The sequence below is a fragment of the Octopus sinensis genome, linkage group LG13, assembly GCF_006345805.1.
Source record: "Octopus sinensis linkage group LG13, ASM634580v1, whole genome shotgun sequence".
In the NCBI taxonomy this organism is placed as follows: Eukaryota; Metazoa; Mollusca; class Cephalopoda; order Octopoda; family Octopodidae; genus Octopus; species Octopus sinensis.
The window spans coordinates 27,311,757-27,339,733 of record NC_043009.1 but is presented as its reverse complement, the minus strand read 5'-3'; the positions used below and the strand labels follow the sequence as shown (position 1 = coordinate 27,339,733).

Here is a 27,977-nt window from a genome sequence, read left to right as displayed (position 1 = left end):
TCACTGTTCTAGAAACAGCTGTAAGACACTGTATCTGTTTATATTCTCAATCTAAATCACACTAAATTCTTTTTCGAATGATGCCAGATGTCTTACCTTTTAAATTTCTACTTTAATCTATATCTCCTTGCTCGAGGAGAAACCACTTCTAGCTACCTTCGACGATAGGCAATGTCAATACTACATTCTTAAGTTGCAGTTCAAGAGGTAAACCAAATTGACCATTCATAGTACATACCTATTACTTTACTTCAGTTGACGAAAACTATTTGTGTATACATATATATATATATATATATATATATATAAGTTGAACATGCACTAAGAATCTATGACGAATACTTACATTATAAACACACACATCTGACCGGTTTCACATGTCATTTTCAAAAGTGTCCACTTTGTGCAGTTGCTTCGTATACTGTATCTTGACGGACCATTGTTTTTATAGAGAGAATGTGGCTCAGATCGTTATCCTTTAACATACCACCAAAACCCATAAAATCTACTTAGCATATTGAGACTCAAATCGAACAGTTGAAATGTCTGGCCATTCTAACTGTGGAACTTGTATCAATATTATTGGAGACACAACATCAACATTTAAAAGGGCACAAGGTTTTACAATGTAAAACCACTTGACTGTTTCTCCTTTTGTTTGTTCTATGACTTCCTTTAAATGTGTTGTTTGTTCCCTTTCGAGCCACGCCTGGGTCATATAGATGGGGAACCTATACGCCAGGCGTATAGGTTCCCCACCTGGACCGGACGCCGGCCCGTCTCAGGTGAACTGCAAGATGCAGGAGGGAAAGAGTGACAGAAAGTTGTGGCGAAAGACTCAGCAGAAATTCGCCATTACCTTCTGCCGGAGCCGCGTGGAACTTAGGTGTTTCGCTCATAAACTTACACATCGCCCGGTCTGAGATTCGAACGCTCGATAGCGAGTCCGCTGCTCTAACCACTAGGCCATGTGCCTCCACCCTTTAAATGTAGTATTTCCGTAATACTTAGATTTCAGAAACTCAATACCCAATCATGAAATTAGTTTGGAAATTCATTACTTTATTCCAGCAAATATAATTCTAAAAGTTGGTTCGTTTTTGAAGTCTTTGGTTCATTATTTGTTCTTTTTTTTTACATAAGGGAGCATAAACTGTGAATACTTTGCCAAACAGCTAAGTTACGGGGACACAAACACACCAACGCTGGTTGTCAAGTAGTAATAGTGGGACAAACACAGACGCAAAAGTACACACACACACATATACATATATACGACGGGTTTCTTTCAGTTTCCAATTACCAAATCTACTGTCAAGGCTTTGGTCAGTCCGTGGTTAAAGTAGAAGACACTTGCCCAAGGTGCCACACAGAACAATGTGGTTGGGAAGCTGGATTAAGTAGTAGTTGAGAGGTAGAATATATCGGTCAATTTAATTTGTTTCAATACCTTACGCGCTGATTTCAAATATTATTGAAGTTTTATATGAATATTTTGTCAGCGAAGTTTAAGAAATTGGTCTCAAATGTAACCAGATCGATACAGTGAAAATTCAGTGAAATTAATTGTTGAAGGATAAACATGTGTTTGTACAGTTACAACAATACAGCAACTGAAGGCTGCACACCACTAACAATCTGAAACGTTACCATCTTGATTATATGTAACTGTGACAAAAAGATGTCTGGATGCCACTTACCTAACAACTGTTGGGAATATTTCTGCTGATAAAAGATACACTGAAGCAAAAGCACCTGCGATTCCAAACTTTCCCAGAATAACCAGGATCAAAGGAAACCAGAATGAACCTGAAATATAAAATGCAAGGTTAGATAACGCAAACATTTTGTGATCTATGATCTGACTTTTGGATTGATTATAATTAATCCATTGTAAATGTCTGTCTTATGGCTCTTAATTAGCAGTAGTGAGACAAATATAATTTTCGTTATAAACATCTAAAATTTTAAAAAAATATTCATATCTTACGTATGATAAACTGTAATATAAAATGAAATAAGTATTAGCGTAAATAAAAAAGAATACTTCGATTAAATTTTATATAAGTTAAACCTAATGAGATTAATCTCGTATAAATTATAAAATGTATGATATACAATACCTTTGGTTACAAAATTTGACACAATGCAATTCAATCCACTAAACATCATACAAAACGTAGTAGGTTTTCGATGACCAAAGCATTTACACAAATAGTAAGAAGTTACCATACTAGGGAACTCCACGACATGCATTAACAGGAAGTTTAAGTAGCGGTTTCCAGCCATATCAACTGAATTAAGAGATACACCATAGTATAGCATACTGCAGACCATCCTGTAAAATAACAACTACATATTACATAATCAAACATGTTATTTACATCTGTATGTAATACGGAAAGATACATCTATATTAAAATAGAAAATATTTTAGATATATTTCTGAATCAAACACCGATGGAAGAATTATGTGAATCGCAAAGGGGACTATGTTGAAAAGTAAACTTCATTTGGTTACATTCCTTGAGAATATTTTGGTTAGTTTATGAATTTTTCTGCCGACTTTCATATATTTATGACTCGCATTTATCCGATTCTTCTTGATATGAAGGTCAAGTTCGTCAGTTTATATTTCATCATACACACTGTTTTGTGTCCGTAACATTAGCATTTATTTCTCAGTGGCATATCCTATTAACTATGGATCACCATAAACAGTGAATATCCTGCTTATGTAGCGGTAGTGAGTGTATATTCTAAATAACCAACACCTGTGATATCCTTATTTCTTTATTGCCCACAAGGGATAAAACATAGAGTGGACAAACAAGGGGATCAAGTCGATTACATCGACCCCAGTGCGTAACTGGTACTTAATTTGTCGACCCCCAAAGGATGAAAGGCAAAGTCGACCTCGGCGGAATTTGAACTCAGAACGTAACGGCAGACGAAATACCGCTAAGCATTCCGCCCGGCGTGCTCACGTTTTTGCCAGCTCGCCGCCTTAAAACATCTGGGATATTATGACATGTTATTCAGATATATTTATAACTCTATGCAACCTGATGCAGTTTAATTTAGAATAATTACCAGTTCGTCTAGCAATAAATTTATGTAGTCCGAAACAGAAGAGATTATTAAAGAAATATTTACCAGCCAAAGCAAATATTAAGTGTGATTAATGCAATGAACGATGTTTTAAATAGATCAATGAAAAGATAAGTCTTTTGCTTGGGTAAAACTTTTTCTTCGCATGCATGTTCTTGAATAATATTCTTGTATGAAGTCTTCTCCTCCTCTTCCTCATTCTCCTCATTATTCCTAAAAATATCTAACACCTCTTGATTTTGAATTTTATTTTTCTTCATTATTTTTCGGAAAAGTGCTTCTGCTTCTACAAACCGTTTTCTTTCAATGAGCCATCTTGGAGATTCAGGGAGATGACTGTAAAAGATTTATAAGAGTAGATGCTTAAAAAAAACTACCTCTGAAAATGGAATATTATGCATCGATTGTAGTTTACGTAAAGGATTTTATTTCCATTTAAATGTACATCTTTTAGAACATTGTCATTTTATAAGATTTTGCTGGCAAATTCTTTAATTAACTTTTTCTAATTATTGCAAATCTTTCTGATAAAACCATATGTGGGGAATAAAAATATTAAAAAAACAATGCAGTGCCAAATACTTGAATTGGTCGCTTGCCACAAGATTCAACGGATCCTACTGAAACAAGCCAGTATTCTCGCAGCATTACCACGGGCCAATAATGACAAGCATTTCGTGGTTAGTGGCCCCAATCCCTCCGAACGATAGTTCTATATCAGGTCCCGATACCTCAGAGTTTTGTTCCATTCGGTTACGGAAGCAGCGACCCGTCCATTTACTGCAGCATCTAGGATGTGGGAGAGTGCAAAGGAGTTGCAGACTGTGGTGTCCCAAATGAGGCATCTACTTCTAGTCCAGGGATAGAGGGTAAGACTAACTGGTCTCTTTCCACCACTTCTGGATAATCCTGCCGGCTAACAGAACCGAGCCAGATCCGCAGTTGCTTCAGCAACAGTCCGAACATAGCCATGGAAGCCACATAAATGCAATCCGGGGAGAGTAATAGAAAGGAGAGCAAAACATTAATTGTTACCTTTAAAAAAATCTAATAATACTAATATGTTTCGGGTACAAATAACCTCTGTCAAAGTGTCACAAAGGAGGGGAGGTAATGCACAAACTTAAAAGTCCCTAGTTTTTCTTTTTTGACTTTGTACCAAAACCACGTTAAGTGTTAAATATTCGTTAGGTTTTATGTATTAGGTTTATAAGTGGTTCCTTTTTCACTTACTATACACATAACTGAAATGAAAAATTCTACATGGGGTAAAGACTTTGCATTAAGTGCTTGTAGAAATCAACTTCTAGCTTAAATATTTTCCAGGTCTTAAGTGTTCAGGCTTCTAGCTTTCTCGTGTATCATCTGTATGCTAACAATATCTGTTGTTGAAACTATAATAGGGATATATATATATATATATATATATATGTGTGTGTGTGTGTGTGTGTGTGTGTGTGTGTGTGTGTGTGTGTGTGTGTGTGTGTGTGTGTGTGTGTGTGTGTGTGCGTGCGTGTATGTGTGTGTGTGTGTGTGTGTGTGAATTCATAGGGATATATATATATTATTGCGTCACAGAGTAAAGTAAGTTTATATTTCTTTGCTCTGAGATGCGACAAGAAGCTTCATTCTTTCAACTTTCCCCTTTAAAACATGATCCTGTAGCATCGGTTAGCTTGAATGCAATTGTAAAAGCAAACAGCTATGTGTCTTTCAATGGAAAAGCTCTATCAAAATAAATGCTTTACAGAGGAAATGTAGAGCTGGTGGAAAGGTATAATATATCAGATTTGAAAATATAGTTTCAATTATATACATATACATACATACATATATATATATATATATATATATATATAATATATATATATATATATATATATATATATATATATATATATATATATATATATATATATATATATAAACACATTCACTCGTTTAATTCAAATGCTATTGTAGTATCACATTGTTTTCTTAAAACATGGATAGGAGAGCAATTCTTGGATAATATATAATATTGTAGCAAAGGCATATTTATAGTATGGTTGCTGTGAATAATAGAAATAATGAAATAATTATGATATATCTTTCAACATAGGTCAATGTCAAGAGAGTACATTTGTTGTAAACACAGAAATTAATATTAACAATGAAATATAGCAGAACGAAATATACTTAACTCACACCCAAATGAAAAAGTTGGTTATAGGCAGGAGACACACTGTCAATTCTAAATAACGCCAGTCGGATATGGCATAGGCGAATCCTGTTACAAATATCGCAGCAATGCTGTACACGGTTGCATAACAAAAATTGAGGTGTTCGCGCTGTTTGGGAGACATAAGCTCCAGAGCTAAAAAAAAAGATTACAGCATAAATATAATTTGCATATTCCTATAATTACAAATTTGAAAAATATATTCTAATATATATATATATATATATATATATGTATGTATGTATGTATGTATGTATATGGATACAGGGACTGGGCAAGGAGGCTCAAATATATATTTATTGTGACACTGCATTAAAATGTCAGCTTTCTAATTGTTCAAACTTTGGAATATATGATGAGAGTTCAATGATATATTAATATGATAATTATATTGTGAACATTATATATTGGTTTGGCTTGGTTTGAATAAAAGTAATAGGAACGCAACACTTTTATATATGTATGTGTATACACATTGTACGGTGAATAAATTGTCGTCTAAATTACGCAAAAATGAAAATAACACTGACGTCTCGTTTTAACAGATGCATTTACCAAAATTACATAAAAATATTTTGAAATACTAACGAGTAAATTTATTCAATAAACTCGCCACTGGCCTCAACCACGGCCTCCAAACAACTTTGGAATCTCCTGCAACTCTCTGGAGGGTCTCATTGCCTTCAGTTCATATTTACTGTTACAAGGAGTTTTGTTGGTCTCTCACTCAATGCACTCCACACATAGTAATCAAAGGATTTCCAGTGTGGGGAGTTAGGTGGCCAGATGTTAGGGGAGATGTTGTTGCAAAAATTGTCTGACAGCCATAACTGTGTTCCACCCTCTTGGCCCAGTGCAGCACTACCTCCTCCAGGCACTTGATGTAGGTCCCCGCGATGAGTCTGGATAAATTGCGAAAATATTTTCGCAATTTATCCAGTACAACCCTTAAACAAGTAAATAGTATTTTCCTAAACAATAGATCCACTTATTTCGGTTAGTGGTATATTCACGAATATACCAACACTAACACCACTAAGGGTAATAATATTCTCTGCGAACGCACAAAAGCCCTTTTCAGAATTATTTACTTTGAATTGTCATTATCTCATATCTGATTAGCCTGTTATTACGTAACATGCTTCAAGATTTTAGTATACATGCCTTACTAGTATTTCCTCATATGTTCTATATAATCTGGGAACGCATTAAAGCACTTTTCGGGGCTACTTTACTTTAATTCTGACCATCGGATAAGTAATTTCATGTTATTACATAACTGACTTCACAATTTGAGTATTCATAACTTATTGAGAATTCCTAAAAACAAGATCCTGTGTAAGACAGTTTGGTATTTTCTGTAAATGCACAAAAGCCGTTTTAAGGGCTACATACTTTGTATTGTTGTTATTCGATTGGCGAAACAATTATGAGAACGGAACCAAGAGATAAGCCCCGCTTTCCCGGGAATTACTGGGTACGTCAGCTAATGTATATATATATATATATATATATATATATATATATATATATACATATAACAATGTACTCTCCCATCGTTAGACGGTTCGACAATTTCTTGCCGAACAACCACACAGATTATTTGTTTATAGTGACCAAATGTTTGTGTAGACATAATCTAATTCCCTCCATCAAATCGACATTACCTGTACAGGTGCAACAGGTGCCATATATATATATATATATATATATATATATATATATATATATATATATATACATATGAGATAAACTTACCCAATGCGTATACGATAAGCATAATACCGATATATCCAAAACCTTGAATCCAGTGGAGAATGAGAAAAATGCTGAAAGATGGCATGAAGATTTTGATAACGCCACAGATAACTAGGCATACACTTGCCAATAATATAATGGGTCTCCGACCAAATCTATATTCAAAAAGAAATGAAATAATTATTATTTGTTTAAGAAATTAAAAAGATTTCTTAATATTGGTTTCAAATTTTGGCACGTGGCTAGAAGTTTAAGGGGAAGGATTTAAGTCGATTACATCGACCCATTGCTCAATTGGTACTTATTTTAGCAATCCCGAAAGGATGAAAGGTAAAGTCAACCTCGGCGGAATTTGAACTTGGAACGTAATGAGAGACGAAGTACCACTAAGCATTTCACACAACGTGCTAACGTTTCTGCCAGCTCACCGCCTTGCTCTTGGCGTATCAGCTGTTGGTAAATTGATGCAGCAGTAAATTCCACAGCATATATAATCAACTAATTTTGTAATATAGATGGATCATTTTCAGCTTAAGAGTTCAAAAATAGTCTTAATAAACACACACACACACACACACACACATATATATATATATATATATATATATATATATATATATATATATATATATATATATATATATATTATATTTATATATATATATATATTATATATATATATATATATATATATAGAAATATACATATATATATTTATATATATATATCGATAAGTGAATGAATTATCCTGTGTTTACCGTCAACATGGAAAATTCGATAAACCGATACCAGGGTAGCAAATTCACGTCAGAAACACGGTTGAAGCGACCTGTCCAAGGGTAGAAACTCCGGGTTCATGTGCAGAAAATTGTGTTATATATATATATATATATATAAGTAACAATGAAGGGTGAAATTAATTAATTTGGAATAATTATCAATTACACCAAGTAGTCTTCGGCATGTAAAAGCCTCATTCGAGGAAAATTTAAGTAATACTAAGCAATTAAGGGTTTAGCAACGAGTTGCCTTACCGCACACCGAATTTAGAAATAGCAGTCAAAGAGATTATAGCTATTTCTTCTACTAAAAGGGAGATCTCAATGCTGTGTTTTTACTGAGATCTCCCTTTTAGTAGAAGAAATAGCTATAATCTCTTTGACTGCTATTTCTAAATTCGGTGTGCGGTAAGGCAACTCGTTGCTAAACCCTTAATTGCTTATATATATATATATATATATTCTAACTATATGAGGCAGAACCTCTTCAGGGTTGTTATGAGTTTATAGAACTTGGATTGACATCTTCTTTTGAAGGATGCATCCTGAAGAGGTTCTCCCCCATATAGTTAGAAAATGATACCTTTCTTAGCATTTAACCAAATGCTTAGAATTCCCATTCAACTAAGGGAAAGTACTGAAACATATATGTAAGTTCTTTCAGAGTTTTTGAGCTTCACAACTTATAATCTATTTGTATTGTTATGATTAAAATTTTTTTTTTTATTTTTATATCATACAAAAATAAATTACTCATACATCCATTTTTCTCCATTTTCATTCCTACAATATATATAAACACCACCTATCCTTTTCCAAGTAAATTTTGTCATATATATATATTAAATACAGCTGCTCCATTATTTTATATATCATTGTTTAATATCTCCTGAAAACTTTCTTCCACGAGAACATGAATATATCGCAATTGTAACTTAAAATACGGAGGAGTTAGTGAGTACATTTTCCTGAAATTCTGTGTTTAAGCAGTGTTTTGTTATCTCCGTATCAAAGTTGTTGCATAAGTCTTAAAACATCCAGCATCCTCTTTAAAATGCTTCAAAGAAATATAATCCCTTAAATTGAGAGTCTTAATGGAATCCAGATAGTAAAATTGTTCCTTATATGGAAATGGAATACGAAATTGTCTGTGCCACGAAATATAAAGTTGTGATTCTCATTATTCATTCAGTGATAACTGAGGATGAGTTACAAATTTAAACTGACTGGAGATTATTTCGACTGCATTTAATACAGTTTAGTAGTAGTTACATCTTAAGAAGGGCATGGAGAAAATTTCACCTTATTTCAAACACAACACGCTCGATTTTATAGCAATATGTTTCTAATCTCTTACCTGTCAGATAAAATACCATGTATAATTGATCCAACAAGAAAACCAGAGAAAAATACTGATTGCGAAGTGGATTTTAACCATTTTCTCTCACATACTAAGTCAAACTGTAAGAAAGAAAATAACAATTGATAGGATTAAAAGTTTGAGAATTTTACTCATTTTTTAAACATATTGACGCGTATAGTTAGGAGCATTGTTTTCTTTCCAATTTAACAGGGTAATGTTGAATAAAGATTATCTCTCAAAAAGCCACGGCCACTCATTCTTTTCAAATATATTATACTGTACCAAGAACATCCTTTTTATTAATCTACTATATATATATCGTTGAAATTTACCGGAAAACAAAAGACGAACACAGGTGTGTAAACATTAAGCACGTTTATTAGTTTAACGCTCGGGAAGGTGAGAAAGTCTTTTACATTTCGAGCCTACGCTCTTCAACAGAAAGCAACATGAGGAAATAAACTGTTCGTCTTTGTCCACCTCCTGAATCACACTCTGTGTCGTTTTACCTGTTTTGTTTTGTTTTGCCTGCTCCTGTCAATAATTCTCGACACAAAAACGTTATATATACATGCATACATACATACATACATACATACATACATACATACATACATACGTACATATATATATATATATATATATATATATATATATATATATGCAAAGAGAGACATACACATAAACGCACACACAATATACATATATATATTTCTATATCCACACATACATATGTACATATATATATTATATATATATATATATATATATATATATATATATATATATATATATATATATATATATAATATATATATGTACATATGTATGTGTGGATATAGAAATATATATATGTATATTGTGTGTGCGTTTATGTGTATGTATATATATATATATATATATGTGTGTGTGTGTATGTGTGTGTGTGTGTGTGTGTGTGTTTATATCTAACACCAGGTGTCCATGTGTGTATGTATTCATATATAAGTTTATAGCTACTCACCTCGCTTTCAATTGTAGAAAACTCCTCTGTCAGAAATTTCCGTCCATAAGAACACTGTAGTTTAGATGAATTACTTGGTGGTGTTGCATAATACGTCCCAGTGAAATTATTGTTATACACAGAACATTGATCGTCGCTGTCCGGTTGAAGCATTTGTAAATATTCATCCTCTGTAAGATTTGCAGGAATCAACGAAGCATTAAAGTTCGGAGGGTAGCATAAAAAAGGAACGCTTGCACTGAGAAATGGCAAGTTCATTAACTGCATTGCTGACACAATACCTAAAGTTAAAACATAACCGTAGAGCCAGCGCTGAAAAGGGCCGAAAGTTCCACATTGTATTATGAGATGTGCAATATCTTTGTTTGATATATCTGAAATTTTAAAAAAATTAAAAAACATGAGTTCATTGAAAAGTGAATACTATCATTCTATATAGAACTAAATAATTAATTTAAGTGTTCGAAACGAAACTATTTAATAATACTTATTTGTTTTTCAATAGTAATATTACACTGAATTTACTTTAGACGCGACAAAAATCACGTGAGACATTATTGAATTAGTCTTACAAAGTAGCAAATTAAAACAATTATATGGAAAATAATGACCTTTAGATAATCCCATTAACTTGATGTTATATTTGTGGTACAGCCCCATGAATGTTGAACATCCATGTATCTTGCAAATATCGTATTAGTAACGGATTACTTCAGTTGAAAATACAATTTACGATGGCAAGTAGCAAGAGATAATGTACATTTGTAGATATCATCTGGATAATGATTAGTATATACTTTACATTAAAACATTAAACACAAACGTTGTAGCTGATATCCTAATACACCAATGCGCTACTTGGTATCTATGATATCAACAATATCACGCTCACAAATGAATTTTGAATATTCATTTGAATGAAAGAATTCGTTATATAGTTGATCACAAACATAAGGTTTTCATAAGTAAAAAGTATATTATTTTTCTAAAGTAAACTGGGACCAACAACTACCTGGAGATTATATTTAGTTCTATAGCCTTAATCACTTGAGTTGCTTTATAACTGAATGCGTGAGCACCAGGTGTGACACACCATGGTAAATGTAATAGAGATTTACTGATAGAAATATGTGTTCAACTGCAGCCTAATGTTTCTTGTGCTCTACTATCAATGTAAAGAGAGGGATTAAAAATATACGTAATACTGAGGTTTATAGCCTGGATTCATGTGTTGACATCTAAAACATATATTGAGTTCTTACGTTTATTCGTTTATTAAGTTTTGTTATGAAGTATTCCATTTCCTAAATGGAATAATTTAATCATAAACAATCCAAATATAAAATTGCTTCAAATCATAAGACATTTCAAAACGTCATTTAACGACAAATTCTAAGATAAATGAATTTTTGTAATTATTAATTCGAAAAAAAAAAAACATTTTATTTAATCCATTTAAGGAATAAAAATATTTACGTGTAGATTTCTGTTTTACTGATTTCAGTTGAAATTCTTCATTTTCAGCCATATTAAAACCACAGCTTTTCTAGAATTTCTCGTCAAATTTGTAATTCTTTTTACCAATAATAGCACTACACAATAAAAGTATATCAATAAGACAAATTATTAAATACTGCTGTAGTTATACATAGATTATGAGGCTATTTATCTGATTAATATCAGTCATTTTAAGTTGTTACATTGTATTCCAACAAGCATAAGAAGAGTTTCCAATGGAAATTTATTTCCCAAATGTATTAGAATAAATTTAAATTGATACGTACTTAATCTGGAATTCAGTCAGAATCCCATCTAACTAGGAACGTATGTGTCTTTTGCACCACGAGTATAGCTGCTTCTTTTGATTCAACGGTTTTTCTAATATATTTGGGCACGGATTTGCTAGACTCTGTAGACACGACTCCAAAACGTTGTTGATGTCAAAAAAACTGAAATTTGAAACATTATAAACATTATATACCCATATAAGACGGTGAGCTGGCAGAATCGTTAGCACGCCTGGGGAAGTGCTTGGGAGTATTTCGTCTGCTGCTATGTTCTGAGTTCACATTCCACCGAGGTCGACTTTGCCTTTCATCCTTTTGAGATCGATAAATTAAGTAACAGTTGAACACCGAGGACAATGTAATTGACACATCCGCTCCGCCAAATTAGCTGACCTTGTGGCAAAATTTGAAATCATTATATAACCGTATCACTCTACCGACTAGACTATCGGATGTCATCGCTGATCACAATGTACTTCCTGTTCTTTCTTGTTGCCCATCTTGTGAAAATCGTTTAGTTAAACCATCGTCATGGAAGCCTTCTGAAAGGCCTTTTCTAATCTCGTTCATACCACTCAGCAACTGCATCTACTATCTCTTCTTGGTTTATCTGTGAGAAGTTCATGGATCATTGCAGCAAGGTACAGGAAGAAGCGTAGGAGCGAGAACACAACGTTGTTCCAATCCATATTGAATTGGGATTCTTATGCGAGTCGATCAAGATGAAAAACATGTTCAGATATGTCATCATGCAGGACTTGGTTAAGGGCGACGAGATGATCAGGACATCCGAAATTATCAAACACCATCCACATGGTTGGACTCGGCACACTGTCAAAAGCCTTTTCCAGATCATAAGCACAAGGAAAAGGTGGTTTTGTTGTTGTTCTCAGTGCTTCTCTTCGATTTGCCTAGCACAGAAGATCATGTCTGTGGTTCAACAGGATGCTCGAAAACCACATCAGGATTCTGTAAGACCTCATTCCGCAATGATCTGAAGACGGTTAAAGTGTATTCGAGCACAACTCGTTCCTACAATAGCAAAATAATGAGATTCCACAAAAGTTTCCGCAGGATTTTCGATCTCCTCTCTTGAAACTAATGGTATTGACGGAGTCTTTGAGTTCATTTGGAACCTACCGTGCTTCTCACATCTTTAGAAATAGGGTAAAGAGTTTTTGAAGACTGTTGGACTGATCACCGTCTGGTCATCTCATGTATGAAAATTACCATCAGTAAGAAACCAAGGTTCCACCATGCTCTCCTTTCCCATCATAAATTTGACACCCCAATACTCAGGTTCAGGAATGCAATGAAATGTATGAAAGCAAGAAAAGCCCTGAAGTCCTATGACATTCCATTCGAATCGCTACAACGAAACACAGCAATTGACATATATAATTAATACACGGTGATAAAACATTAACAATTGGCACAGATTATATTCGATATGCTACACCATTAATATATAACACAAACTATACAACCACGCATTACATAAGAAGCACACACAAACTCAGTCGCACATTCACTCGCACACACACACACACACACACATACATACACGATAAAACAAAAATGTCTCGTGTCGAACATAATCTGAAGGAAAGAAGAAATATTCTTATCTACTCTAGGAACAAGGCCCGAAATTTTGGGGGAGGAGACCAGTCGATTTGATCGACCGAAGTACACAACTGGTAGTTAATTTATCGACTTCGAAAGGATGAAAGCAAAGTCGACCTCATAAGAGTACATTCTTTGCTTTTTATAATTTCCAAGAATCTATCTTGCACTACCGTGAGTGACAAAGCAGACAAACCAGTTACAAAGACAGCTGGGAATTTCACAATGCTATACAGATTTAATTTGAGTGTCTTGGACTACGTTATCGTAAGCTTCATTTCTTATTTCTTTACTACCCACAAGGGGCTAAACACAGAGAGAACAAATAAGGACAGACAAACGAATTAAGTCGATTACATCGACCCCAGTGCGTAACTGGTACTTGCTTCATCTCGAAAGGATGAAAGGCAAAGTCGACCTCGGCGGAATTTGAACTCAGAACGTAACGGCAGGCAAAATACCTCTAAGCATTTCGCTCAGCGTGCTAACATTTATGCCAGAAGAAGAAGAAGAAGAAGAAGAAGAAGAATGCGGGAGCGGTATGATGGTAGTAGGATGCTAAATGGTCAAGTGTCCTGAAAGTGACTTATTGTGGATGGTAGTAGTGATTGAATTCTTGAGATATCTCTTTGGAATGTATTGTTTTAAATATTTGCGTAGTCGTTAATAATGCATGTGTGTGTTTATATATATATATATATAAATTTATATATTCATATATAAATATATATGTACGTATGTATATTCATACACGCTGATTTCACGTGTGTGTGTGTGTGTGTGTGCGTGCTTGCCAGTGCACATTTAGCAGTACTTTTTTTTCCTTCCTATAAGCCTGCGTGCAGATAGAGATGCAATTGTATTTGTGGATATGTTTATTAAAACAATTCACATTGAAACTTAATCATTCAAAGTGTTCATTTAAAGTGGATTTCTATCCAAAATAAATAACGCTACTTACCACATATGTTCTACTCCACCGTAGAAAAAATTTCGTCAAGGTAATAGAATAGTGAGTTTATACATTTCTGTCAGAATGTCTCTCATAAGGTAGCCAAATTTGCCGTCAACTCGCGTTCCTTTCTTTAAGAAGATGCTCTACGCAGATCTACACACTTTAATTCTTTTACATCAAATAAAGCAAGTAACGCCGCATAACACTGTGGTAAAATAAAAAATCCCAATTCAACCCGGGAAGTAAATATTGAGTTTTGCAATATTGAATATTTGCTTTTTTCAAGATCAGTCACACGTGAGGTAAAAGTTGGCAATTTTTTCTGTATGCGATATAAATATCTCATAACTGAAGTTCATTGAAGTGGAAACGAATTCAGTATTAGAGGGTGCAGTTGACACACTTATCTTTAATTCACAGACTGTTTCGTGTAAATGAACTATTGCTTGAGATGTAACGACGAAAAGACAAATTTAGGCAAATATTGATATCGTAAGCAGTGGCGTAAATAGGGTAAATGGCGTGCAGGGCACAGCCAAAATTTGCGCCCTCCCCACCACCATTTCCAATCCTAATCCATCCGATCCATTTTTAAGAGAAAACGAAACAGTTATTTAGTCAGAAAATATTCATAAAATTTATTTATTCAGAAAGTAGACATTGACTATTTTAAAGGGGTTCCCTTCTAGCTTTCTTCGATGCAAAGTTGTCAATGATACAATCGAAATTGGTGTTCACTTCTCCTCGCTCCATGCTCAGCAACGTGAGGTCACGGAGTCTTCCTTGTGTCATAGAAGATCTCAGGAAGGATATGATCAGGTTCAGCTTGCTGAAGGATCTCTCGCAACCAGCAATGGAAACAGCTACTGTCAGCAGAATCTATATCGCGACGCGAAGGTTAGGGAACACACTTTCATCTCCATATTGGACGATAAATTGAAGAAGATCTTCAGAATTTGATATTTGGTGGTGTTCGCGACCTGCAAATAGCATTCTGCGATCGAGGATTTCTTCGAAAAGTTCGGTTGCATCGATATCGTTGCTGTAGACGTCCCCAAAGGTAATGCAACGTGTCCGGAGATCCGCAAAACTGCCAAAACGCAGACACTGGACATCGATAAGGAAGCAAAATTTGGCGTCAAGATCGCGCAGCCAGGAAGACCTCGCATTCATTTCTTTAAGAAGACGCTCTACGCAGATCTACGCACTTTAATTCTTTTACATCAAATAAAGCAAGTAACGCCACATACCACTGTGGTAAAATAAAAATTCTAATTCACCCCGGGGAGTAAATATTGAGTTTTACAATATTGAATATACTACTTATTTACTTTTTTCAATATTCAGTCACACGTGAGGAAAAAGTTGACAATTTTTTTCTGTATGCGATACAATTTTGACAGTTTCACAGTATTTTCAGTAAAAAAAAAACGATTATTTCGAGTCCGTACCATTGCAGTGTTGAAAATTAAAGATTTTTGATTGAATGGATTTGAGTGGGTCTGGTTAGAAAACGTGTCAACAAATTTGGTTCATGTTTACGTTTTAACATTAAAAAATTACTCTGCTTGCATATGCAAGTGAAAAATAAAATCATATCAGAAATAATCTTTCAAACCTTTTTGAAACTAAATCTACCACTGTGCACAGGCATAAGAATATCGGAAATATTTACTCACGCAAGTATGATCAACAACTTTGAGCTAGGAAGAAACGTAAGGATTAATTCCCAAGAAGATCGTCAGTATAAAGATAAATGATCTGAAATTGCCATATCAACCAATTCTTTGCAGAGAACGTTGACAACTGTCAGGCAAATAGCTATACGTATATCGGTTTAAACGTTTAGGCGAAGGAGCTACTTCTGACAAGGCTGCGTGCTAATTTGCAAGGGGGGTGTACAGCTCAAATGACTTACTTGGCTCGTAACCAATTTATAAAACTAGCGAATAGGTATTTTGACAAGCGAGGATAGAGAGGGAAGTGCACCGATGATGGTCTGAAGGCAGAAGGATATTAACTTGCGGGAGTGAGGCGCTAAGGTCTACCTGCATACTTCTTGATTCAAAACAACAAATATCATGGTGGGGTGCTTTCTGGGGGTGGCATTGGCCCACATTCTTGAGACCACCCACACATCAACAAAATTTGCCGCAGCGTACATGGAGGTGCATGAATGGACAGAAAAAATTTGCCAAATGTAAGTTAGTTTACTCATTCATGACTCAAAATTGCGCCCCACCCTCAGAACTTCGCTCATGACAAGTGCCCTGCCTGCCATATCCTAGCTACATCACTGATCGTAAGATATTCAACGTGCACGGGAGATAACGCTTGTCATGTTTTGATCTAGTTATGACCTCTTCAGTTATGTATTGTTTTTGATTGATGGAAATATGTTAGTTTTATCGCTTTTATATGTTCATTGGTGTATTACCATAACAAAAGCAGAGGATTTATAAGAGTAGTGAAATTATATGTATGTATGTATGTATGTATGTATGTATGTATGTATGTATGCATGCATGTATGTATGCATGTATGTATGTATGTATGTTTGTATGTATGCATGTATGCATGTATGTATGTATGTATGTATGTATGTATGTATGTATGTATGTATGTCTCTTCTATTTTTTAATTATTATAAATCTTCCACTGAAGAGGGAGCCGGTTTCCAACAAAGATACAATGTTCCATCTTTGAGATGTAGTTAACACGGACAAATTCACATTTGGAACTTGAGGAAAGTCTTGCATATTTTTACTGTTCCACTCACAGATTGTACTTGTAATGTATGAATCAGCCGGCTCATTTCTCTCTCTGAAAATCCCAGTTTATCCATATTCTCCTTTAGCAACAACATCGTGCCGCATAGGGAAGTAGTGCCGTGACGACATTTTAGGACAGCTGCTAATCACATGCGTAATGTGTTCCGCAGAAACATGATGTAGCCTACACATACGGCTGCACCTTGGGATAACAGGAATGTCACTGTCTCTCTTGCTCGCCAGATACTTTATGGCAATCTCCTGTTCCTGGATTGCAAACGCATATGTATGTATGTATGTATGTATGTATGTATGTATGTATGTATGTATGTATGTATGTATGTATGTATGTATGTATGTTGCTCGAAAGTGTGCTGGTGGTGTAGTGAATGAAGAAAGCTTGGTTTGCAATGTTTTCAGACGTGTATGCTTGTCAAGAGCAGGGCTCATTAGCCACCAACAGAGTCACAAATGCAAAATATAAGTTAGTCCTAGAGCGCACAATGTTCCTGAAGGTCAGCTGTGATCGTCCTCGGTCACGAGTGGACAGCCGTCATGTATGTATGTATGTATGTATGTATGTATGTATGTATGTATGTATGTAGGTGAGAGTAACTTATTTCATGTATAACTTCTAGATAGTATGCCAATATTACCAGAAGCCTGAATCCAATAAAGAATGGGGAAAAAATTATCAACGATGGTATGAAAATTTTGGTAACTCTGCAAACGACTAGGCATGTATTTGCAAGCAATAAAATGGTTCTCCGACCAAATCTATATGGAAATCAGAAATGCTCAAAATATTGTTTAAGAAATTTTAAATGGCTTGTTAATAAATATAGGAACAAAAACTGAGCACTAGGATTGCACATTTACGTAACGTATTTTCGAAAAATATTGTTTACGCTTTGTCTGGTGACAAGGTCTCATAACAGAGAAGGTCTTTAACTGCGCCAAAACTGAAACGTGATATTAATAAAAGACTGCGAGAGGGAATTGTCTATTTTTGTGTGTATATATATCTGATTTCATGTTTATGTGTAAACGAGTGTCAGAGAGAAAGAGAGCGAGAGAGTGAGAGAGAGAGAGAGAGAGAGAAGCAGGCAGACAGAGATGGGTGGTATACATTAGTAAAAGAGGAAGATAAAATAAAAGTTATTAATTGACTATAACATAAGAAAAAGAAAGAACATAAATGAAAATCTCATAAGAAAAACTAGATTGTAGATTAATCATGATCTTAAGTATCTATAAAAATAAACAGAAGCTGTTTTATTATTTAATATATTATTGTTTAATATCCTCTGGATTTTCTTTTTGCAAATGAAAATATAACGGATTTCGTATATGCCGTTACTTGAAATTTTGTAATATATGCTATGTTAACGAGTAAGTCTAAAAGCGTGTGGCACCCCTTATAAAAATGTCTTGGGGAGATTGCTCGGCGAAATATAACCACTTCGTTAAGCAATTCAACTAAATATATCAAGGCACTTTAGCTGCTTGAACTGTTCCTGATACAGGTATGAAATAGGTAATTCTTAGCACTGCAGAAATGTGAAACTGTGACGTTCGGTTTGTTCATTAATGACGTAAATGATATAATATAATTACAATTGAGAATGTGAACTGAGTCAAAATATCGTCTGTTTAGGAACTTGACTTTTTAACATTTGGTAATTACACTACTGATAACTAAAACAGAATCCCTCATCTAGACTACAAGGAGTTTACTCCGATTAGTAAGAAAATAGTCCATAAAGAGTAAAGAGAAAAATGTCTTCAAATATCTTCACCAGACAACAATGTTATAATCAATGCGATGGGTTTTCTAATCTGATCTTGCAAGTAGTTCATCATTTCTAACTTCAAATTAAACAAAAGAAATAGCAACAACATATCTCATGTACAAAAAATACCAATTTCCTCCACCAATGATTGATTTTACTATAACGTGGAAATTAATAATGAAACCTACAAAAGGAAAGAATTCTGGTAGAATGCATGGAATATCAAAGACAAACGACATATACAATCCACTGGATATACAAAAAGGAAGAAGATCTTACCTGTCAGCTAAAGCACCAGATACTATTGCTTCAACAAGATAGCCAGCAAAATTAACTGACTGCAAAGTTGATCCTTAACCATTTGTTTTCGCATACTAAACCAAAACTGTAAGTAGATTAATAAAAATAAATTTAAACATTGAAGAATTTCATAAAATTTTCTTTAAATAACAATGCGTAAAGTTTGGAGCGTTTTCTCTTTAATTTAAACTGTGTAATAATAAGAATAAGAACTACTCCTTATTTCGGTCAGTATTTCTATTTTAGTCATAGATTTTTTTTGTTCAGGGACCAATGATTTGATTGTTGTCAAAAGGAACATCGAAAGTTGACCATAATGAATATTTAAAATTTAATTGGGAACAATTGTATGAATTTTTGTAAATGTTTAAATTAATTCATTTTATTCGTAGAACACATAGAGAACAATATAAAATATGTGAGTATGTATCTGTGTGAGCGCGCGCGCGCGTGTGTGTATGCATGCATTTGTGCACACACACACATCTACTCACATTCTCGTAAATAAATCCAAATTTCAAGTAGCCGTGACCAACGCTTCGAAAATCTCTGACTAATTCTTGATATAGGAAAATCTTCAGATATTATAAGTGAAAAAACAACCTCTTTTTCAATTCATTTTTACTTGGGGTCTACTGGGTTGTTAACACATCTATCTTGGCTATATATGTGCAATAAGAGCAAAAAGGGATTAAAACATCCTGGCAGATAGCAATAAAGCTCTTAGTTTTAAACGAATTTGGTTATGTCTATCAAACAATCAGACATCAATAAATGCAAGTAGAATACACACCGAAGGTCATTCCTTGTGTATTGCAAGCAAATCTAAATATATATTAAAAGATCTTCGTGAATTTCAGACTATTAGACAAAAGAAATACGGATAGAAAAAAATCACATCTTTAATTGTGAATTCACCATAGAAAGCCGATGATTGTTTCTGTCGTATCATCATATTTTGATACAGAATATGTAATTCAAATCAATATATCCGAAAATACATGTTAACACAACGTTTTCAAGGCGATCCAAAATTAGTTAAATCCTAAATGAACTAAGAAAATATTTTCAGTACACGAAGGTTAAGAAGAAATTCAATCTTAGAAAAGTTATTTGTAACCCACGATTTGTGGGTTATAACAGTGAATTATGTTCCTTCGCAGTTGTTTCCCTTCCTTGTTATACGGAGCTGTTTGTATGCTATTGGCTATGCTTTATTAGGCATACAGAGGAGGGGTTGTAGTCCGTGGAGGATAGTTGTCTGTAGATTAAAGATATACTGTGTCCAGGCGAAGTCGTGAGTGTGGATCCATCGTGTAGCGAGGCCAAGGACGAAGATGTTAGAGGAGGAAGGCCAAGCGGAAGTGACGGATGACGGGAGTGTTAGAATGTAGGGGAACATCTCTTGAAGGGATTACAGATATGTGGCGAAAGATTTCCAGACGAAAAATATATAAACAATGATAAATCTGAAGTGAAGAACGTATCTATATTGCGTGTGTTTATTTGGCCCAAAATTGACCATCCTGAAATACAACAATATATATATATATATATATATATATATATATATATGCACACACACATATTCACGATATTTATACATATAACATATATAGCTGTGTGGTAGCAATCTTGCTTCCCAACCACATAGTTCCAGGTTCGGTCCCACTGGGTGGCACCTTGGGCAAGTGTCTTCTACTATAGTTGCGGGCCGACCAAATCCTTGTGAGTCGATTTGGTAGATGGAAACTAAAAGAAGCCCGCAGTGTATATATTATATGTATATAATTATGTGTGTCTTTGTATATCCATCGCTTGACAACCGACATTGGTGTATTTACGTCTCCGTAACTTAGTGGCTCGGCATAAAAGACCGATAGCATAAGTACTAGGCTTACAACGAATAAGTCTTTGGGTCGATTGAATCGACTAAAACCCCTTTGAGGTGGTGCTCCAACATGCCCGAGTCAAAATGACTGAAACAATAAAAGAATACATATATATATATATATATATATATATATATATATATATGTATATGTATATATATATATATATATATATATATATATATATATATATATATATATATGTATGTATGTATGTATATGAATAACTGTCCAGTGCATATGTGGTAAGTACGAGTCCCAAATACCCAGAAGCTTGAATAGTATAGAGAATAACGAAACTGATCAATGATGGTACAAAAAGTCCACAGACGACCAGTATTGTATTCGTCAAATATCAACTCTCCGACTAAACCTGTACGCAATGAAAATAACTGGAAATTTAATTATCTATATGAACAAAAGAAAAAAAACCTCATTAGGATGTGAAGTGTAGATTAATGGAGGTTTTAATTAAACCTGAATAAACGATTAAACGGCTCTAAGATTTACCATTTTTATGGATTATTTCTTGTGATCTCTCACTGTAGTTGGAATAAAATTTTGGTAGCTAATTCAATGAAACATTCTGTTTTGAAAGTAATAAGCTTTTTACTGGAAATTTAGGGTTTAAACATTGCCTGCTCCATAGTTTGAAGTTTAAATTTGAAGGCAACTTATTGACTTCGGTCTTTTATGAAACCAATGACACATGAAGTGGAACAACATTGTTTCCATTGCGTATAAATGACTGAGCTCACAACTCTTAGCCCGTGAACGGGACGCCAGTCCTTTGCAGCGGTAACTCTCCAGCCTTTTCTGGAACCCATCTTCAGGTAGAGTAACGGAACATGAAGTGTTTTGCTCAAGAACACAACGAACCACCCTGTCTAAAAATTGAAACTACGACCTAATGATCATGAAAACTCATCTTAACCACCAAGATATGCGTCTTCACTGTACATGTGGCACTCAAAAGTATTTAGGGAACTCGTTTAGCAAAATCTTTCCAACTTCCAAAGTAAAGAGTTCATGTGAATATGTTGAAGCAGACTAGATGTTGAAATTATTTCTTACACTGACATGAAATAAGATGTTCTTAGAACCGAAAAAATGTGAAATTACGACTTTCATTTTTTATATGTTCATTAACGACTTAAATGAAATGAAATTTGGGAATTGAAACCGAGTTACCGTATCGTTTCGTGTGGAACTTTCTTTTGTAACTTAGCACTATATTCGGAGTTTTCACATGCTGAAACGGACCTATATTTTATAGAAAAGAAGCTCATCTATCTTTTAACAGTGATACAAAAACATAGCAATTAGGTAAACACTATTGCTGTTAGATTTAACAGCACACAAATCAGCCTCAAATCTTTGTTATAAACGAAAGACATATTGGCTACTAAAATTAAAGTTTTACTTCACGAAAAGTTAAAAGGATCGAAGGATCGAAACTAGAGGAATTGAGGCTAAGCAACAATCACTGCACTAAAAATTATGCTTCAGTGCGTTCACAGAAAGAAATAATTTTGTACGGAATGAGTCTGTATACCTGCATTTTTATGCATGTGTGTAAAGAAAATTAGTTTTTTCTCCCTTCCCAGTGAGAGTTAGGTCTAATATAGGAACAATCTTCATTAATAGAATTGATAAGCATTTCATACAATTACTTTGACCAACTTATGTCTCCCTTTGCTTCTACTTTCCCCTCTTTTAGCATGGAAACCAACTTTGGCCATTAATTCTTCAGCTGCTTTACTTTTGTTCATAAAACCTGTAAATGCCTGTTTATCACTGATGTCAAATATCTGCATCGTGTTATACTCCATAACTTTAACTTCTCGACTCCAAAATGAACCTCTGACTCTGTCCTAGTCTGGAAACCAGGACCTTCATAATAATCCGTGTCATGAACTGGCCCTACCTTTAAAATGCTTCTTACTCTTTCGTAATTTCTATTAATATTTTTGTGATTATCATCAGTAAAATGTACCCAATTCATCTAACTAGCATATATACCTTCTAAATGTGATATAACAAATGAACAGTTAATATTTAAAATAACCTCAAAGTAATAATTTAAGATTAAGAGGACATTATTTGATCTTGCTTTTGAAATCATTTATTGTAAAATATCAGAGATAATAAATATTTAAAAAACTGCAATTTGTCAATATAATCTTTTGCATGAAATTTTACTTCATTTTCTATCCAGTAAAAATGTTGCTTTATCAGCTTTTCCAGTTGTCCAAATCTTCAAATTTTTCAGGTAAGTTTCTATGTTTTGTGTCTGGAAGTAACAGCAACAATAATCACCGACCAAAGGCCAAAGATACCTAGGGGAAGCCATTTCACATAGTACGAGAGTTGCAGTAAAAAGGGCGCACTTACGCCCCCGATGCGGGAAGACAATGAAGCTATTCCTAACCCATTTGTTCTGAAAGCAAGAATAATACAAATTAGTTTGTGTTCATAATTGAGACGTACACATAACAAATAGAGATAAATGCATGAAACATTCATGAGGTTTGCTTAAACCGTAATACTGAGAAAGTTTGTGATATAAATATCATCACAATGGAAAGTTATGAGTATTTATAATCCTGATATACAGACATATACAAAAGTGTCCGACGAACGAAAACGTGAAACTCCGAGTAACAGTTTTTGTGATATATTTGCTGTTTTTCAATAAAGTATATATATATATGCATATATATATACTTGTGTCTAGGGAGAGTCATCCTCTTTTGGTGCTTTATAATTTAACACATTCACCAGTAAAATTTCCATTTATTTCTTTTTTATTTTTCTAAAATGTCCGTTGCGTCTTGCAACCTTTGGATACTCCTCCCCTTTTTAATGATTATCTCCCTTGGGCTTGACTTTTGAGAAAAGAAACTCCCAAATAACATACAGCATTATTATTACATCCAGAAAATACAGGGTACGAGGCACCAAATGGGAAAAGCTAAACATCAGGGATGGTATCTTGTCTCCTTCCATGCACAAGCAATATTTTACACTCCGGCATTTCGAACAACTCCCACCCACTCTGCCGATATCATCAGGATTGTTTCTTTCCCTGAACGTGAACATTGAATATGTACAAAATACGATCTCCACACATAGATGGTATACATAGAAGGTATACATAGAAGGTACGCGGCCCTCCTGATGAACTCCCTTAACACCAAAATATACAAACATTACACATACTCAAAATAATGCTAACAAATTCATCATCCAACACAGTTTTTTTTTCTCAAGAGTCAAAACACAACGGAGATAAGCAAAATGTGTCATCCAAAAGTAGCGCCCTTCTGTCTTTTTTTAATTTTAATTTCAATTTTTAATTTTATTGTAAATTACCAAGAACTTATATGGTGAAATAAAGAAATAGAGAAATAATATCATGGAGCGATGAGGAAATCATAAAGTGATATGGGGAATAGTAAATCCATGATGAAATATACAAAACGTACAGCGTGAAGGTGAAAGTTTTGTTGATGTAAGCAAGTAATTCTGTAATATTTCGTTGATCTGAAAGGTTGGGAGACAAAAGTATTCACCTGAGAGTGCAGCAGAAACCTGAAACAAAAGTATTCACCTGAGAGTGCAGCAGAAACCTGAAACAAAAGTATTCACCTGAGAGTGCAGCGGAAGCTACACATTATGTGGTGTTTGAAATGCTGTCTACTTAGCTAATTAAAACGCTCACATATTCAAAAGATAAATATCAAGAACGATTACCGAACAACGGTTGGAAATATTTCTGCTGATAAAAGAAAAATTGAAGTAAACGCTCCAGAGATTCCAAACTTTCCCAGAACAACCAGGATCACCGGAAACCAGAATGATCACACTTTTAATTAGATTATCCGTTATAATATGTCATATGGTAATTAATTAACAGTTGTGAAACAAATATAATCTTGGCTACAAACATCTTAATTATTAACTATTTGCATCCTATGTATGCAGAGCTGAGAAATAATTTGTATTAAATACTTATTTGAGTGAACAAAGGAGGGTACTTGAAGTAATTCCTGCCTCATTACTAGAAATAAATATTTTTTACCAAAGGAATTTTAAGAGTAAGAGAGGTTTTGGATCAATGGTTTACTTATGTAAAAGTTATCGCTTCGGACTTCATTATCCTTTATATGATGTAACTATCATTCACGTAAATATTACTGAATTAAATAAATGTTTAATAAAAGTAATTTGATAAAATTAATATGGAAGCTCGACTGTTGACCATATAAAGTAAAAGATCATAAATCGATCAATGTCTCAGTGATTGTGCCTCGAAAGTAATCACGTGATATTTTATAATGTATTTACAATGTGGTTATAACATTCTGCCATTCGAGATTTACAAAATGTGTCTCTAAAAGTATATATGTGCTCCAGTATTAAGGAGAAATAACTATTTGATATACTAGAATTGTGAACGTTTAATAAAACATTTAAAATATTAAACATTGAGTACAAAAATATTCACATATGCATTCTGCATTTGATGTTGTTGTTGTTGTTGTTGTTACTACTACTACTACTACTACTACTACTACTACTACTACTACTACTACTACTATTATTATTATTATTATTATTATTATTAGTAGTAGTAGTAGTAGTAGTAGTAGCAGCAGTAGCAGCAGTAGTTTATTTACTAGAGTTCTTTTGTCACGCATTGTGACCTCTTCAATGACCTCTTCTGGACTTCTTAGTGTTTCCTCTTCTGTCTGGTCTTGTCCTCTCTATTCCATCTTGCCGATGATGAAATAGGCCGGACGAGGCCTGAGAGACACAAGAAACAGGCAGTCAGTGAAGAGATCACAGAATGTGTTACGAAAGATCTTTGACAAGTTAAAATAAAGGTCAAATAAATAGTGGGTGTGTTTATTGGCAAAATGGCTATAACAATATCTGTTTCAACACGATTTTACATCAAGAATCGTACAAAACAAATGCGCACACAGATACACATACACGCGCGCACACACACGCACATACATACGCGCGCGTGCACACACATACATATATATATACATACCCTCATCCCCTCATTACTAGGCCACGTACTTTCACTGCAGTATATTCAGATACACACAATAAAGTACAACAAGATGTGACTGTGATAAGAAGCTTGCTTCCCAACCACATGGTTCTGGGTTCAGTCCCACTGCCTGGCACATTAGGCAAGTGTCTTCTACTATTGCCTCGGGCTCACCAGAGCCTTCTCAGTAGATTTGGTAGAAATCTGTCGTACACATACACACACACACAGATATATATCTGGTCATCTCATAAGTTCTGTCCGAATTTTGAATAAAGTGATTAAATGTTATATTTAATTGAAAGTTAATCATCAATGTACTTTCCCTGATTATCTATGGATTCCTTCCATCTATTCACAAGCTTTTTAATCCCATCGATTTAAAACTCTTTTGGCTTCAAAGCGAAGAACTCTGAAATGTCAGTTTCCTCCTCCCGCTGGCTTGCGAATGTTATGTCTCCCAAATGATTCTGTAAACTACAAAACAAATGGTAGTCTGAAGGAGCAAGGTCGGGAGAATAAGGTGGATGTGTAATTTTTCCCAACCAAGCTCTTCGATCTTCTGTGATGTGATCTTTGCAGTGTGGGGTCGCGCATTGTCCTGATGAAACATCACTCCTTTTCGATTCACTTTCTAGTAAATAGTTGATAAGTTCAGAAACGGTCACTATTTATCACATTATTTTCTCTAATTTTATTCTTCATTCTACTTTTATTTTTCTTCCTTATAATCTCACCAAAAATATAGAATTGTAGTTTACAATTCACTTGAGGTAGATGGCTTCTGTGTCTGTTTCTTTGTTTCTGTATTTTGTATTTTGATTAAACGTGTATTTTGTCTGTCACTATATCTATGGGATTATTTTTGCTTGCAAATAGCTGAAAATAGCACACTGCTTTGGATATTCGTTCTCATATGAGTTAAAAAACGACAGTACGGCCTACCGAAGGATTTATGCAAAAATACTCTCTCGTAGAAGCATATTTTACACCTTTCACTGATGATAGAGATTACACAAGATTTTAATTATATGATCTCACCAATGTACTACAGGCCTAACGATGTGTGGAAACAACTGCAGTGATTTGAAATAAGAATGATGTTCAAACCATTTCTCTAATTCATCCCATATATATATGTGTGTGCGTGTGTGTGTGTGTGTATAAATCAAAGATATAGTTATTAATAGATGAACCATATAAAGATGGCTACTTGCAAGAGATGATAAAACATAGGAAGGAATCATAATATTATATATATATTTTCGGTTTTCATGGTCCGAATTCTACCAACATATTCACTCATATCAGTTTGATAAGATACACAATATCAATGTTAGGTTTGAAAAAAAAAAACATTATCGTTAGTATTAGTCATATGAACTTCGACTGACGAACGCAAAATGTGACATTGTGCTTTGTCAACCTCTATCAACATTTGATTTGTTGAATGGAGAAATCTTTTAAGTCAACAGAAAATTGTTTGAATTTTCTTCTCAAATTTATTTGTTGCAATATATCAGTGTGGACAAAATTCGAAAGTAAATTCTCCA

The 27,977-nt window shown here is 34.2% G+C and overlaps 1 protein-coding gene across 1 annotated transcript in view; it reads right to left on the bottom strand.

Moving 5' to 3' along the window:
* Positions 1-16,525, bottom strand: part of LOC118765864 — a 48,752-nt gene extending 32,227 nt beyond the window's left edge. Inside the window, exons 1-11 of the mRNA XM_036508558.1 lie at positions 16,280-16,525; positions 14,607-15,852; positions 12,020-12,184; positions 11,712-11,827; positions 10,236-10,609; positions 9,227-9,330; positions 7,091-7,245; positions 5,299-5,467; positions 3,157-3,447; positions 2,124-2,338; positions 1,701-1,809 (exon numbers count right to left, since the gene is read on the bottom strand). Of these exons, the coding sequence (XP_036364451.1) occupies positions 1,701-1,809; positions 2,124-2,338; positions 3,157-3,447; positions 5,299-5,467; positions 7,091-7,245; positions 9,227-9,330; positions 10,236-10,609; positions 11,712-11,763 (1,469 nt within the window). The 5' untranslated portion in view covers positions 11,764-11,827; positions 12,020-12,184; positions 14,607-15,852; positions 16,280-16,525. The remainder of the gene's footprint in view (positions 1-1,700; positions 1,810-2,123; positions 2,339-3,156; positions 3,448-5,298; positions 5,468-7,090; positions 7,246-9,226; positions 9,331-10,235; positions 10,610-11,711; positions 11,828-12,019; positions 12,185-14,606; positions 15,853-16,279) is intronic.
* Positions 16,526-27,977: the final 11,452 nt, after the last annotated feature.